Source organism: Phyllosticta citribraziliensis (genome assembly GCF_038025025.1).
Source record: "Phyllosticta citribraziliensis strain CPC 17464 chromosome Unknown J3D65scaffold_3, whole genome shotgun sequence".
Classification (NCBI taxonomy): domain Eukaryota; kingdom Fungi; phylum Ascomycota; class Dothideomycetes; order Botryosphaeriales; family Phyllostictaceae; genus Phyllosticta; species Phyllosticta citribraziliensis.
The window spans coordinates 2,073,969-2,088,305 of NW_027117340.1; the positions used below are offsets into that span (position 1 = coordinate 2,073,969).

General features: G+C 57.0%; 5 protein-coding genes across 5 annotated transcripts; 1 reads left to right on the forward strand and 4 right to left on the reverse strand.

Annotated features, from left to right (window-relative positions):
- Positions 1-191: 191 nt before the first annotated feature.
- J3D65DRAFT_268781 (uncharacterized protein) lies at positions 192-1,087 on the reverse strand. Its single transcript, XM_066794939.1, has one exon. It carries the CDS (start codon positions 844-846, stop codon positions 307-309), a length of 540 nt encoding a protein of 179 aa, XP_066658068.1. The 5' UTR covers positions 847-1,087; the 3' UTR covers positions 192-306.
- J3D65DRAFT_268729 (uncharacterized protein) lies at positions 1,005-3,248 on the reverse strand. The gene is made up of 5 exons (XM_066794938.1): positions 2,702-3,248; positions 2,312-2,461; positions 1,608-2,255; positions 1,415-1,556; positions 1,005-1,363 (listed from the first exon to the last, which is right to left on the reverse strand). Exons 1-5 carry the CDS (start codon positions 3,107-3,109, stop codon positions 1,164-1,166), a joined length of 1,548 nt encoding a protein of 515 aa, XP_066658069.1. The 5' UTR covers positions 3,110-3,248; the 3' UTR covers positions 1,005-1,163.
- Positions 3,249-3,944: 696 nt separating this feature from the next.
- On the forward strand, positions 3,945-5,285 carry J3D65DRAFT_665866 (uncharacterized protein; the record flags this gene model as incomplete). Its single annotated transcript, XM_066802870.1, has 3 exons — positions 3,945-4,016; positions 4,069-4,239; positions 4,305-5,285. The coding sequence occupies 3 exons, from the start codon at positions 3,945-3,947 to the stop codon at positions 5,283-5,285; spliced, it is 1,224 nt and encodes a 407-aa protein (XP_066658070.1).
- A 1,919-nt stretch (positions 5,286-7,204) lies between these two features.
- Positions 7,205-8,653, reverse strand: J3D65DRAFT_665867 (uncharacterized protein; the record flags this gene model as incomplete). The annotated part of the gene is made up of 1 exon (XM_066802871.1): positions 7,205-8,653. One exon carries the CDS (start codon positions 8,651-8,653, stop codon positions 7,205-7,207), a length of 1,449 nt encoding a protein of 482 aa, XP_066658071.1.
- A 974-nt stretch (positions 8,654-9,627) lies between these two features.
- On the reverse strand, positions 9,628-14,135 carry J3D65DRAFT_585724 (uncharacterized protein; the record flags this gene model as incomplete). Its single annotated transcript, XM_066797751.1, has 5 exons — positions 13,662-14,135; positions 13,454-13,607; positions 11,941-13,396; positions 10,836-11,655; positions 9,628-10,733 (listed from the first exon to the last, which is right to left on the reverse strand). Exons 1-5 carry the CDS (start codon positions 13,768-13,770, stop codon positions 9,628-9,630), a joined length of 3,645 nt encoding a protein of 1,214 aa, XP_066658072.1. The 5' UTR covers positions 13,771-14,135.
- Positions 14,136-14,337: the final 202 nt, after the last annotated feature.

Consider the following 14,337-nt stretch of genomic DNA (forward strand, 5'->3'; position numbering starts at 1 on the left):
TTTGCAGGACACTGACGCGATCGAGTAAAGGCTCCAAACGCAGAATCAGACGAGATCCGACGCGCAGGTTGAATCATCGAGCCGAATTGCCAGGCAGTCCACCTCTTCCGATGCCATCGACGAAGCGAAAACGGACTTGACAGGTAAACAGCAAGGAGGCAAGCAATTGCGCACAATGCAGTCAAGCCAAAATCAAATCAAATCAAATCGTATTTGTGGTCAAATCTCTCTCTCTCTCTCCCTCTCTGAGAGCAGCAGCCGTATCACCGACTCCTCTCCTTGAATCATTCCATCCCCAACCTCCTCTCACCTGGTGCACCGCAAAATTGAGAGAAGAGAGAAAGAAGAAGCAAAGTCGAAACGAACCATGCCAACCCCGGCCCGGCCGAGCTCAGCCCTCCCTGTCCTCCTCCGTGCCTCGATTGAACGACTTTTAGGGGTGTGGTTAATCTCTCCCGTCTGGCCAAGAAAGGGACAAAAAAAAAGGCGTGACGATACATGATGACTGCCCGGCCTACCAAAAACCACTGCTACTGCCGACGACAATACGAAAGGGGGTATGTTGTGACAAAAGAACTCGAAGAGAAATAACAAGACGAGTTTGCAGAGCAGATAGACAGAGCGAGAGAGCAGATAGCAGAGGAACGAGGAGGTAAAAGTATAGGAGCACGTTACATCATGATCTTTGACGATCGAGACGACAGGACAAGACAGACAGGACAACGAACCGGCTTGCCAGAGCAATTTTTTTCGCTTCAGAAATTGAATCAAGAGCCTCAATGCAGACAACCAACGGCATATGCCGCTGTTGCCGCGCGGAGAAAGACATAACGAGAGCAGCAGCATGAACTATAAAGGAACCCCAGAATCCGACAAAGAAATCCGTGTTGACATGCTTTGGTGAAAACCCCTTGGAGTCACTCGTCAACCCATTGAAGCAGCAATTTAGTGAAACCCGTCGACCTCTAACAAAAAAGTGGACAACTACAGCATGAATGCTGACGCAAGGGAAGAAAGAGGAATCTTGCATCCCAGCTTTTTACAGAAGAGGGGCAGCGACCATACGGTAGTTATCCAAGCATGGGTAAAGATCTCGAGGATGACATAAAGTGGAGAGACGTAATCGGAGGAAGCTCGACCGTGGGCATTGCAAGGAAAATCGTCTAGCCGGAGTAGCCCTGGTAGCCGTTGTTGACTTGGCTGAAGCCACCAGGGGTCGGCTGAGCCCACTGCTGAGCTGCCGCGCTGCCGCGACCAAAGCCACCAGCGCTGCCGGGCATTTGCTGGTAAGGCTGAGCCATGGCAGGGCCGCCAAAGCCACCCTGGCTCTGCGCAGCAAAAGGCTGGGCACCCGGGCTGGGACCTGCTGCTGCCGTTAGTGTTTGGACTAACATTCCATTGGTGGGCAACTTACCCTGAGGAGAGCCCATGGGACCACCAGGGCCACCGTACTGAGGAAAGTATGCACTGGGGGTAGGAGGGTAGGCCGAGTTGGGACCACCGGCGGCGGGCGAGTAACCCTCGAATTGGCCAGTGGGAGGACGGTCCTTGCCCCACTGCAAGAGCTCGTCAGCAAGGAATGGCACGGTGAATGGATTGATACATACGCTGCACTTGAGAGGACGGCCGTTGACATTGTAGCCGTTGAGCTGGCAAATGGCAATGGCAGCGTTCTCGTGAGTGTCCATCTTGATGAAGGCAAAGCCACGGTCGCTCTGGAAGCGCGTCTCGACCACGTAACCAAAGTTTTGGAAGAGAGGAACAAGGTCGGCCTGGGTGGTGTAGGGAGTCAAGTTGCCGACGTAGACGGTCGTCTGCCATTGAGGGGTCTGGTTGACAACCATGTCGTACGACTGAACGCCATGGGTAGGGAAGTGGTGGTGTCCGTACGGGGTGGTCGGGGTCATGCCCATGGAAGCCATTGCCTGCTGCTGGGAGATGGAGGGCTGGCCCTTCTGGTTCGCCCAGTTGCAGCGGATGGCACGGGAGCCGAGCCACTCGCCATCCATGGAGCTCAAGGCCTTTTCAGCATCAGAGCGGTCGCGGAAAGCAACGAAACCGTAGCCACGAGAGCGACCCGTCTTCATGTCCCACATGACGCGAGCCTCCGAGACAGGGCCGAAAGCGGAGAATGCCTGGAGCAGGACCTCATCGTTGACCTCGTTGGAAAGATCGCCGACAAAGATGTGGAAGTGGTTGGACGTGTCCTCCTTGGGCTGGGTGTTGGACTGGTAAGCCCAATTGACGCGGATTTCCTGGCAAACGAAAATGTCAATTGGAGCCGACCGTCTTGGCGTGCAATCAAACTTACGCTCTGGTGGACGCGACGGCCGTTGAGGGTCTGCATGGCGCGCTCGGCAGTACCAGGGTCGTCGTACTCGACAAAGCCGTAGTTGAGACCCTTGGAGTGGAATCTCTGCTGTGAGAAAAAATCAGTCTCGTTAGGAGCAGCGTCCGCAAACTGCGGAGTGAGGAAGAAGTCAGCAAGGCCAACGACGGAAGCCGCGAGGGGCGCGCCGCAAGTGCAGGAGCAGCGGCGGCGGGAGCAGGAAAGCGCAATTGGAGCAGCACCGCACCTCACACGCGTTCAAGAACCAAGCCCGTGTGACCGGGGCCGTTGTTGGCAAGAGTGTTGTTGACGCGTGTGTGTGGGGAAAGCGGCGGCGACGCGGCGAAGCAAAAGGTGGGGGCGCAAACATACGTTCTTGTCGGGAATGATCTTGACCGAGACGACGTGACCGGCCGTCTCGAAGATTTGACGCAGGACGTCCTCAGTCAGGCGAGGATCCAACCCGCCAACGTAGAGGGCACGCTTGTTCGGTTCGGGAGCTGCGCGACGCACGTAGCCGCCTGCAGAGGTAGGCGACATGACGCTGCCAGACATGGGGGAGCTGACGGCGGTAGGAATGGGATTGGTGTTTTGGGGGATTATAACAGGCGCGAGGGACGGCGGAGGCATATGGCCCTGCGAGGCCTGGGGGTTGCCCTGAGCACCATTGTCGTAGCCGGGAGCGCCAGCGGGTGCAGGCGGCGGGGGGAGAGCGGTGCCAGAGGCTTGCGGCTCAGACATTTTGAGATGGTGTTGGATGACTGTCGGGTTGATGAGCATTTGTCGGATCAGCAGGTCGCTCTGTGGCCTGCGTGTGTGGCGCGTGGGGGTGGTGGTACTAACGCAAACGAGTTGAGGGGAGCTGTGATGCGAGGGAGTGAGGAGTTGGAGGACCGGCAGCTGAAGAAAGAGGATTCGTGGCGAGGTGGTCGATGATGGCGGTGGTGGAGAAGCGTGGTGCAGCGCAGAGACGCAGAGCAGCGCAGAGAACCGCCAGGCGGAGGAGCGAGGGCAAGCGAGGTAGGTGGATAATCCGGCTCGCTGGAACCTTTTGGGGGTTTAAGAGAGGAAAAAAAAAAAAAAAAAAGAGGAACAACGAGAGGGGACGGAAGAGATGGAGGAAGAGGAGGGAGAGGAGGAGGAGAGGAGGAGGAGAGGAGGAAGAAGAGAGGAGAAGAGTCGGCAGCGTCGTCGATGGGGAGCGTCGAGGTGGCGGGCGGACGTGCTGCTGGGGGGGAGGGGGGAGGGGGGAGGGTGAGGCGAGAGAGGTGAGGACAGTATCAGACTGAGGGACTGACTTGACTGACTGACTTTGGTTGTGGGGTGAGGTGTCGACCGGCCAGGCCTGACAGAGCGCTAACGACGGGCGGCCCGCCAGCTCAGGGCAGGGTGATGGGTGCCAGCCCAGTGCCAGCGCCAGCGCCAGCGCCAGCGCCAGGGCCAGGGCCAGGGCTCACTGACAAGGCACCCAGCTGCTAAACACCACGGCACACACGTGCTAAGAGCCTCACCTCACCCACCCTCCAGGCGCATTCCTCACCCGCGCTTGACTCGACCTCACCTCTGCCGTCCCTCTCTCCGACCCTCAATCGACATCCATCACTCCATCACCACCATGGCCGCCCCTCCACACCCTCCCCACTCGCTGCAGCTGCTCGACTCGCTCCACACTTCGCTCAATGCCGCCGTCAGTCTCACTCCCGTCCTCTCATCCTCGGCTGCTCTCTGACCTCACCTAGCTCCTCGAGGTCGCCTACTCGATGAAGAACCCGGCCCGACCCCAGCTCAACCACATTGCAGTCACCAACCCAAATCCTCAAAACCTGCCAGGCCCCAAGTACGCCAATCCTGCTCTGACCTTGCACCTCGACCGCTTCCACGTCTCGCTGGATGACCTGGAACGCGAGCTGGTATTGTCCGCTGCTGCCCCGCCGTCTGCACACTGCGCATACTAATGCAACTATCCATAACCCAGTTCCGCGCCCAGTCAGTCCTGCGTCGTGACGTAGCCGTCCACCGCGCCGCCCGCGAAGCACGCGAAGCCGAGGAAGCGCGTGCCGCTGCCGAGGAGGCGCAAAAGCAGAAGGAGGCCCAGGAGCAAGAGGAACAGCAAAAGAAGGCTGCCGCCGCCGCCCAGTCCAAAGCAGCAGCAGCATCGCGCTCGCCGACCATGCACAGGTCCGCCAACCAAGACAACGATGTAACCATGACGGGAACCGACGCATTCACCGCGTTGCCTTCGACCGCCGCCCACACTGCCGCCCCACCAAAGACACTGCCCAACAACTCCGCAAACAAGCCGCTAGCCGTCGAAACGAGCGCCGCATCCAATGCGCAGACTGGTGGCGCGCCAGAGACTGCTGGAACCACAACGGGCAGCGACGACCTCTTCGGACGGACCCCGACAACAGCAGGGCTCAATCATACAGACTTGGACAGCATGTTTGAAGATCTTACAAACGAACAAGACAATGGCAGCGGGGATGCCGACGATCAGCAGGGGGAGATTGACTTTGCCCTGCTTCCAGGGCTGGAGACCTACGCCAACATCGACTCAGGTGGAGACAAGCAGCAGCAGCAGCGGGCGGAACCCACACAACAGGCGGACGAAGGCGCCAAAAAGGAGGACGAAAGCGTCGGCGACATGTTTGATTTTGGTCTCGGGTCGACCGATCAAAGCCAGAAGCAGAATCAGGGGCAACAGCAGCAGGAGCAGCAAACGTCGACAAGTGACAACAAGCAAGACAACGCCGCCGCCGCCCCCAACGACGACCAAAAGCAAGAACAGGACCAACAGCCGCAACAAGACGCCGACGCCTTCAACCCTGATTCGTACGCCAACGATTCGACCTTTGACGACATGTTCAACTACGCCGACTTTGACTTGGGCGGTGACGGCGCCGGCGACGGCACGGGCGCTGACACGGCATTCGACGACGACTTTTTCAACATTTGAGCGGGCGGCACCGAGACTGGGTCGCAGACCAGTGACTCGGAGGCCTTTTTGTCTCACGTGGCTTGTGCCACATCACTACATATCAATTTGCCAACATGTCACAATTGGATGCTCGGAGCCTGGGCCCAATGCGGCATTCTTTAGACGGACTCGGTCCTCTTGGAAGGGTGAGACGCCTGGGAGAGCAGCAGGGAGGATGAGAAAGACCGCGCTCCAACACCCGCTACATTTTACTAAAAATGGCCGTGTCTGTCTGTCTGGAAAGGTAGTTGGTTGGTCGGCAGCACCCAGCAGCACCCAGCAGCCGTTGGTTAGAAGCCGGGCACGTTTGTCTCCAACGTCCCATCGATCTTTCTTCGCTCGAGCGAATCAGGTGAGCCCACGAAGCGAAAGATAACGTCTGGGAAGAAGGACGTGAGGCAAGGCGAGGTTAGATGGGGAGGAGAAAGGAAATATGAAGACGTGAATCGACGTCTCGTTGTTCTGCGACGCAGCGCTTTGTTTTTGGCTGTCAAGTGGCTTTGCAGTGACAGAGAGTTGCCAGAAGAAATACAATGGCTGGACATATGTGAGCCGTGGACGTGGGATCAGGCCTCCGGACACAGACAGCAGCAGCAGCAAGCAAGCAAGTAAGCCACGAAGCGAAAGGAAAAAAAAAAAAGTCGGACACGTTGTATTTAACTACAAACACACATGTGCCCCATCCACCCATCCATCCATCCATCTGTTATCTTCTCTGCCTTCTTATCTGCACCGCCTTCTACGGTCCCCCAATCCACACATGTAGTTAGAGTACGCGCACGTCATCAATCTTCATCCAGGGACCAGGGTGCGGGGTGCCTACCATGTGTGTGCTCCGGCACGTGGACTGGGCCAGCGAATGAGGGTGCGGGACGGGAAGAATAGGGGGAGGAGAGGGGGTGTTGGAAAGGGGAAAGGGGAAACGGACAGCAGCGATCGATAGCAACAAAAAGGTTACCGTGGTAACCCATACGTCAACCGCTCTTCAAAAGCGGGATCGAGTAAAGGGATCAAGGGCGGGGGGGGGGGGGGGGGGGGGGGGGGGGGGGGGCGAAGACGACAAAACTTGGTCCATTCCCCGCAATCTCAACACAATACATCCAAGCATACATATATACCGGTCCATTACGTATTCACCAGCAGCAGTAGTCATGCCCCATTACACACATATATAATTCATGCCGCACCTATTCGGCCTACTTCTTCTTCCTTCCTGACCTTCCCACCTGGCTCCCAAACTATGTACACCGCCTCCGTAAGGCCATGGAATGCTCCCCTGTTATCCATCCTCCCTCCTCGACACACACATATGCTCGGATGCTTCCAGAACCCGAACCCGAACCGCATCATCACCCGAATCGCGTCATCACCCGAACCGCGTCACCACCCGGACCGCATCATCACCTGAACCGCACCATCGTTGGCCCACCGCCCATAGATACAGGGTGAGGGAAAGAAGCAGGAGAAGAAGAAGAAGAAGAAGAAGAAGAAGCAAAGCATACGCACTCGTGCGTCCCTGCTGGGAAGAAAAAGTTGGGTGATAGAGGATAAATAGGGCATGGGGGATATCGTGCAAATGAAGAGCAAAGAGGTCCGTAAAAGATGTTGATAAAGCCATCCATGCCCACTGGTCCTAAGGCAGCTGCAAACAAGAAAACAGAGTGAGGGGGAAAAACATGATAAAGTTGAGAGCCGCCGGAATTACAAAGCCGTATAAGGGGGAATCAGAAGAAAGGAAAGATGCTGGCCACCGATGCCTGAATGCCACTGGCCCGTGAAAAAAAAAAAGTCTGTCCCGGCTAAGTGGTATGTAAGATCTGGGAAAGAAAGCTGCTTGGACAACTTGGTCGTGTCCGTAATCGGCCGTAATCGAGAAGCATTCTTGCTTCGTCATCTGGTCATATCTCCAGGATGGTCTCCGGAAACTCAATGGTCGTCTCTTCGCCCGCCAGTGCAGTGTGCAGCTGGCTCATCTCCTCCTCGTCGACGACTCCCTCCCACGTCACTCTTTGAAGCTTCCTCTCGGACATGCGCTGTGATGTAATGCTGCGCAAGACACTAAGACCGTACCAGTCCGAAGGCCAGAGCGACTCCTTCCTAGACGCAGCTCGGACCCATTCGCCGTCCATTATGTTGATGTGCAGCGTGTGCAGCGAATGGCGGACCTTGAGGTACTCGGCCAGCTCTGAGAAGAGGTACTTCCAGTCTTGGAGCGTGTTTCGCGACCCGTGGCTGTGGATGTTCAAGCGCAAGTGGCGCACCTGCTGCAAGGTGGTCTTGGTGATGAAGTTATCGATCTTGGTTCCAGGAGCCGTTGAGCGTGGCGGCGGCGCCGAAATGGTCAGGGGCTTGACCTTAAGAAACATGTCGGCCTCCTTGGAGAGCTGTTGGTTGGTGAGAACAATTGACGGAGTCGTAATCGGAGGCTCCATTCGTGACAGTCGTTCAGATCCCGGGGCCCCCACGGCTCGGTTGGCGCGTACAAGAGCGCGGTCTGCATCGTTCCAGTCGAGCACGAAGCCAAGGATGCGTTGACGGACCTGTTCAGGAATCTTGAGAAGATATGCCGGTGGCAGCTTCATCAGATCTAGCGCATGATGGGCATGCAGGGCGAGAAAGCCGCCAATTGTAACCTTCTTGATCCCGCGAAGGGTTTGGATGGTCTCCATGAGCATCTTGATTTCGTCCAAGAAGTAGCAGCGGCCGCTCTGTGGGCACGTGTTCAAGTGCGACATGACGCCCGCAGCGTTCAGGTCGATTGTCAACTCCTGGAGGTGGTGGTCCTCGTTCCAAACCTCGACCGCAGACCTGATGATCTGGAAGAATTCGAGCAGGTCGCACCAGATGTGGTTTTCGCCGTGACGCAGGTCGCGTGTGATGTTGACCTTGCGCACGTTTTGCAGCAGTGCTCGACATGCGATGTCGGTAATGTGGGTGTTTGGCGTTGTCGAGTGAGGAATGGTCAATGTTTGGCGGTGGAGGACGTAGAGCGCCTCGCGGCTGATTTGTTTGTTGGCCATGAGGATACCTGGAGTCGAGAGATCTTTCCAGTGCATATAACCGACGTCCTGAACGTGAGCTTCGTAATGCTTGTTCACGGTGCGAACGACACCTTCAAAGTCGAGGGCGAGCTCGTAGACCACGTTGCGCAGTTCGGCAGGTAGAAGGAGGAACGGGAATTGTGTGCGCATGAGGGCTGCCTTGGATCGGGTCAGGATGCTGCGACCGGTGGAGTGTCTCTGTTTGACGCCTTTGGCCCTGGCGGTATCGGCCGAGGGAGTGGTGTGGTATTTGACTACCTTGGAGGCAGGCAAGGTGGCCAGAGTAGCACGGCGTCGCTTTCCCATTTTGAATCTGGCGGATAGGCTCGGGTGGTTGATGGTCCCAACCAAACTTTGACGAAGGAGGAACAGACGGAGGGTTGTCGTGGGTGAGGTAACTAGGGATGCCCCATTCGGAGTTTAAGATGTGCCTTGTGACAGGGAAGGGCGGTGCACAGAGCGAGGAGGGCGAGGAGAAGTCTGGCACGGGTTGCAGAAGAGGACGTCTTAGAGAGAGCGACCGTCGGGGAGTTGAGCGCGCAAGACAGGCCAACAGGCAGACAGACGGTGGAATCCACGGGCTGGTTGCGGCGGGCACCTTGATGGGGTGGAGAGCAACGGAAGCACTCGGCGGAGGTTGCAGTGTTGGGGGCGGGAGAGCGACGAAAGAGAGGGAGAGAGAGAGAGAGAGAGGGAGAGGGAGAGTGGGTGAGAGTGAGAGGATGAGAGGCCCTGAGCTTCAAGGACCGGTAGCGTTCATGTAGGCAGAGAGGTGTTGGATTTCTGTTGCATGCAACAGGTTCAAGGCAGTTGAGTCGTGTCGGAGGCTGAGAAGGGGAGCTTGGCGAGGCTGGCAGGCGCGGGAGGGGTAAGGTAACAGCTACCTCACCTGGGCTGGGCTTGGCTGCCGTTGCACCTCCACTACATTACGGTAGACGTAAAGACTCCCTGCAATCCCCCCGTCGGCAGGGTACTGTACTGTAATGTATGAACGCGGGCGGTGGGCAGATTGGCCCCCCTGTCCCGTTCAACCAGTCCAATTTCCTGGCTTTGGGACAGGAGTCACAAACTAACTTCACCGGGGACCTTGTGTTTTACGCATGCCTCAACGGGCCAAGCGGCCCTTTCGTGGTTGACCGTTCCGTTGGTCCTCCTGATCCGGCCAACTGCTGCGGCCTACTGGACTACCCCCTTTCGAACTACCATCTTTAAACCATCAAAATCCCCAGCGCCTTGCTAAAAATCAATTCCCCGTGTGCCATTTCCTTTCCATCTCCCATCTACGCCTTGGCCGGCGCCGCCTCTACCAAGGCCACCTCCTCATTGTCTGGTGTGCCGGCCACTTCTCCGCCAGGCCCATCCTCGTCATCCTTTTCCCCTTTCTCGAGGGCCGCGCCGTTGCCCGACTTCATAACCTCGTCCACCATAAGCGTCGTAAACTCTTCCAGGTGACCATCTGTCCCCTGCTCCCCGCCCGCCAGCTGCAGTCCATTGCCTTCCGTCGAGAACCAAAAGTTGTCCAGCGTGTTGGTCGACGTCGGATCCTCGTACAGCGAAAAGTTGAACCCATTGTTCCCGTGCGACGGCGAGCTTGGCACCGGAAAATCCGAAGTTGGAAAAAGGTCCACGTCGAACTCGCTGAAATCGAAAAGCCGTGCTGTGCCCGGCGAACTCAGCCAGTCGCGGTTGCGTGATGCTGACCCTGGCGACTTGAATAGGTCCTGCAGCGATGCCGAAAGCGGTGTGCCGTTGGCTTTTGGCGTCTTGATAGTTCTGGATGGCGTGAGGTTGAGCAAGTCCGCTACCAGCTTTCGCGCCGATCCCTTTGGCGTCAGGGCCACGCGATTTCCTTTTGATCCCGGAGTCTTCAACACGTCTTGGGCGGAGCGGTTCGCTGGAGTCGCCGACTTCGAAGCGTTGTTACTGCTTTCCTCAAACAAATGTGCGAAGCTGTTATCCTCGTCGCTTGGAGGTGGCATGTTCTCTTTGTCCTGCGCATTGGGAGCATGCCCAAAACCAAAGGGAGGGGGTTTCTGACCAGCAGTCCGCCAAAACTTGCCCTTTGATCCGTCTGCCAGCGACTTGAATTGACCGTCCTTGCGAGGGGACGGGAAAAGTAGTCGTCTGGTTGGCCTCTCGGACGGCGAATCTTCCTCAATGTTGATGGGAGACTCTTGAGATCCAACAACCCTTGGAGGACTGGAATAGACTTCACGCCCCAAACTTCGTTTTGGCCCAGGAAACTGTGACTCAACCTCGCCGTCCAGAGGCTGCCAGCTGGCTGCCCTTTGCCTCTTGGCAGGACGCGTCCCTTGGACATTTTCAGCCAGGTCATGCTCTGGTGATGGCTCGGACTTTTCGTTGTGAGCCTTCTGGAACGCCGAGTCTCCATTCGATGATCCCTCCTGAGGCGTGTCAGCTTGTCCCGACGTGTCTTGCTGTGCCCACTCCATCAGGTCGCTGGGGTACGCAGGATCAGTGCCGAGACCCGACATGGGCTCTTCCATGGCATCCGAAGTACACGAGTCCTTCTTTAGCGGATTCCGCTTCCTGGGCCTTCCGCGTTTCTTCTCCTTGTTTTTGGGTTCCCATCTCTCGGGAGGTCGCATTGTGCCGGCTTTTGCAAAATGCAGCCCGCAAGGATTGCAGAGCTGCATAGGCGTGTAATCATTGTTGGCCTTGTCTTCGTTGTTCAAAGACCTCTTGTACAACTTGTACTTGGGCCCAGCGTTCTCTTCGTCCTGTCTCGGTACTACAACCTCATAGCCAGCAATAGCGCCAGGCTCTTCAAGCGAGGTCGCAATATTCTCTGGCTTGCCCTCGACAATTTTGTAGAAAGCTTTCCGCCAGGTAGGGGTTTTGATTTCTCCACAAACGGCACAAAAGTCAGGCATCTTGCCCTCCATGATACAAACCTCGAGTTTGTCCTCGATGGCCTTCTTGCGCTTCGCCCCAGAACCACTCCGACAAATGCCAGCTGCGGGAGATGCTGACCTAGAGGTGGACCGAGGCATTTGAACAGAGCCAGAAGGCTTGATATCCTGGTTTCCTGTGGAAGCATCGGCTGACCAAGTTTGAGCTCGCGAAAGAATCTTTGGCTTCGCGACGTTGGTTGACTTTTGAGGAACGCTTGCGGCAGACCCTGGTTCGCGATGCATAGGCAGTGCATTAGTTGAATCAGGTACTTGATTTGCGGGAGGGCTTGTATTCGAAACGGGAGAGATTTGATTCGCCGTAGGTTCCGCATGACTTTGCTCGCGAGTGGGATGTACCATCTGGCCCAGCTCGACGAGTTGCTGAGATTCGGACTGTTGTTCTTGGGCCGGAGGCAGATGCATCGGAGGAGGTCTTGGCGAATCAACTCTGGGTTGCTGCTGCGATGGAGGTGGGGTTTGCCATGATGCAAGAACAGGAGGGACGCTCATTGGTCTAGGCTGGTGAATTGGACCAAGATGAGGGCTCGAAACGGGACCAGGTTGGTACCGTTTGAGGGGAGCCGCAGTCATGGGGGCGAGTTTATGTTGCGTAGGGGGCGGAGGGGGTTTTTTCGTGTCGTTGCGCTTCCTGCCTCGTGTTTCGGGCTTTTTAACCACCACTTCGCCATCCGACATCACGGCACGAACAGCAGCGGCGGCGGCGGCTTCTTCGGCCTTGCGTTGATGTTTGTAGTGCGGTTGAGGACGTCCAACTCGTGTTGGAAGCATTTCAGGAGGACCGGGAGTCTCCATCTTCCACTGATCCGAAGCAACGACAGTTGGAGCCTCGGACGTTGGATGCTGTGCGCCAGGGTATCGTGTGTTCTCGGGCGCTACCTCAAGTTCCATGACCGAACCGCTCCCGAATCCAGAATCATCGGTGCAGGTAAAGGTTGGCAACCCTGGACTAGAGGGTGCAGGGGAATGGTGATTCGGTGGACATATGGGTGGCGACGATGGAAATTCAGCGGGAGAATCTTCTGCATCAGCCATTTGGTCATCCTCGGAAGCCAAGCCGGATTCCGAATATGGCCCACGTCGTCCGTACTGCGTGTTACCAAGCGACGACTCCCTACGGAGGGAGCTGACATTCATCGATGCTCGGGCCCGCGCTCCAGGCAACTCGGTCGGCCTAGGAGTTGGGGGGCGTTGTGGCGGTTCCAAGGAGTTGGAGGGCCCTTCGCTGGCCAAGTTGATCGGCGATGGCTTGTGAACGCGGACAGAGGCGGCATTGCTGGCAGTGATACGAAGTGTATCTGCTCGTGGCCCAAATTGAGACTTTCCATGCCAGTCTGCCTGCACGACTCGCGCTCTTTTCCTGGGTGGACATCCCTCGTGTTCCAACTCCTGATTGCGGCTCTGCCCACAGCTGGGATCCGATGCGGGCTGCGTGAATGAGGGTGCTTGGGAAAATGGACGCTCGCTAGTGTGGGACGCGCTCGAAACTGGTCGCGACTGGTCTCTCTGGTGTTGTTGGAAAGCGACTCCAGACCGGACGCTCCCAGCGGGGCTGCAAGCTCTGCTGCCTTGGCGGCTGTGACTCAAAGGCTGTGCTGGACATTGCTGACTGCCGCGCCTCTCCTCATGTGGCGACGCGTTTTGAGTCAATAGCTGGTGCAGTGATTCTACGCCGCCGGGGTTGACACGCTGAAGCGCTGTAGATTGCGGGAACGGTGTGCCTTGGAGGTGTGCGGTGATGGTGTTGATATCCGGGTTGGTTTTGAGGAAATTCATCCACGCGCTATGATCGAAACCCTCGGGAATAAATTGGCCAAGGCTTCGGTACTTTTCCATGGTCTCGAGGTAATCGCTCTGGAGAATCGTGGGAACAGGCACTAGTTTCAACTTGACCTCCAGCGTCTCCTTGACCCCTCCGCTAAAGAGGCCCAAAATGTTTTCGCGTACTTTTCCCGTTATCATGGTCTTTTGCGCGTTTGTGGGCGCGTCCAAGGTTGAAGAGGCAGATGCCAGAATCCACGAAAGCATGCCTTGGCCGACCAGTGGCGTCTCGAATTCGGAGTAGTCGTACGCGTAGACTGTGTAATCGTGACCGAGTTTGGCAACGAGCTCTGGGCTGAAGAAAATCACGCGTCAGCCAGGGGCACAAGCGACCGCAAGATTTGACACGTACCTAGCGTTCACAAGAGACTCGACACAAGTCCGAAGTTCAATTACGCCAACCTGGGTTTCGTCGTCGACCATGACGGTGGGAATGTTCAACGCGTTGGGAAGGCGGGCGAGGCAATACGTCTTGTGCGAGTCGTCGAATGTGTAGAGTACCTTGACTGTTGAATTGTTAGACAAGGCTCAAGGAAGTCTCGGGAGGAGTGGCAGCTCACCACGCATGACGCGCCTCTGTATGCCAGCGGCCGGGTCATCCTCTTCTTCGCCTACCGCAGCCGGCACGTAATGAGGCGACGACTCCCCGTAGGTGAAGGGGGAGGACATGTTGAACCAAGGCGGGATGCATCCACGTTGGGAAGTGGAGGATGGTGTGTGGAGAAGGAGAGATGGGCCGGGGAGATCGACGATTTTAAGGCAGGGTGGATGAGGTGGAGGGTTAGCCGTGTCGCGCCTCGAGGCGATGTTTAAGAGGCTGGCGCGTGTCTGATAGGGTCCCAGCTCAACCGAAGCTTTGCAGGACGCGAAGCGCTGCAGCCAGGACGCGTTCCCCAACTTGTGAAAATGAAAAGCGAGAGGCCACCCAAACACGGATTCTGCAATGGGAGCTGCACAGCTGAGCGCCGAGGAGTCGCGTCTGGAGATGAGCGTCAATGAAGGGTAGAAATACAAGGGCGGCGTGAATGGTGCTGAGAGCCATGACGATGGATGTGGTCGACGGGAATGCACGGACATTGATTGGACAAAACACGGGACGCGTCTGGTCTGGCGCCACAACGGAACCGAAGAAAGGAATCCTTGCCTGGTGATGAGGCGCATGCCCTGCCCGGCTGTGGCGTTGCGGAAGAATACACCACCGATCGCCCGACCGGCCCAGCGCGTCGGCTTCCAGTT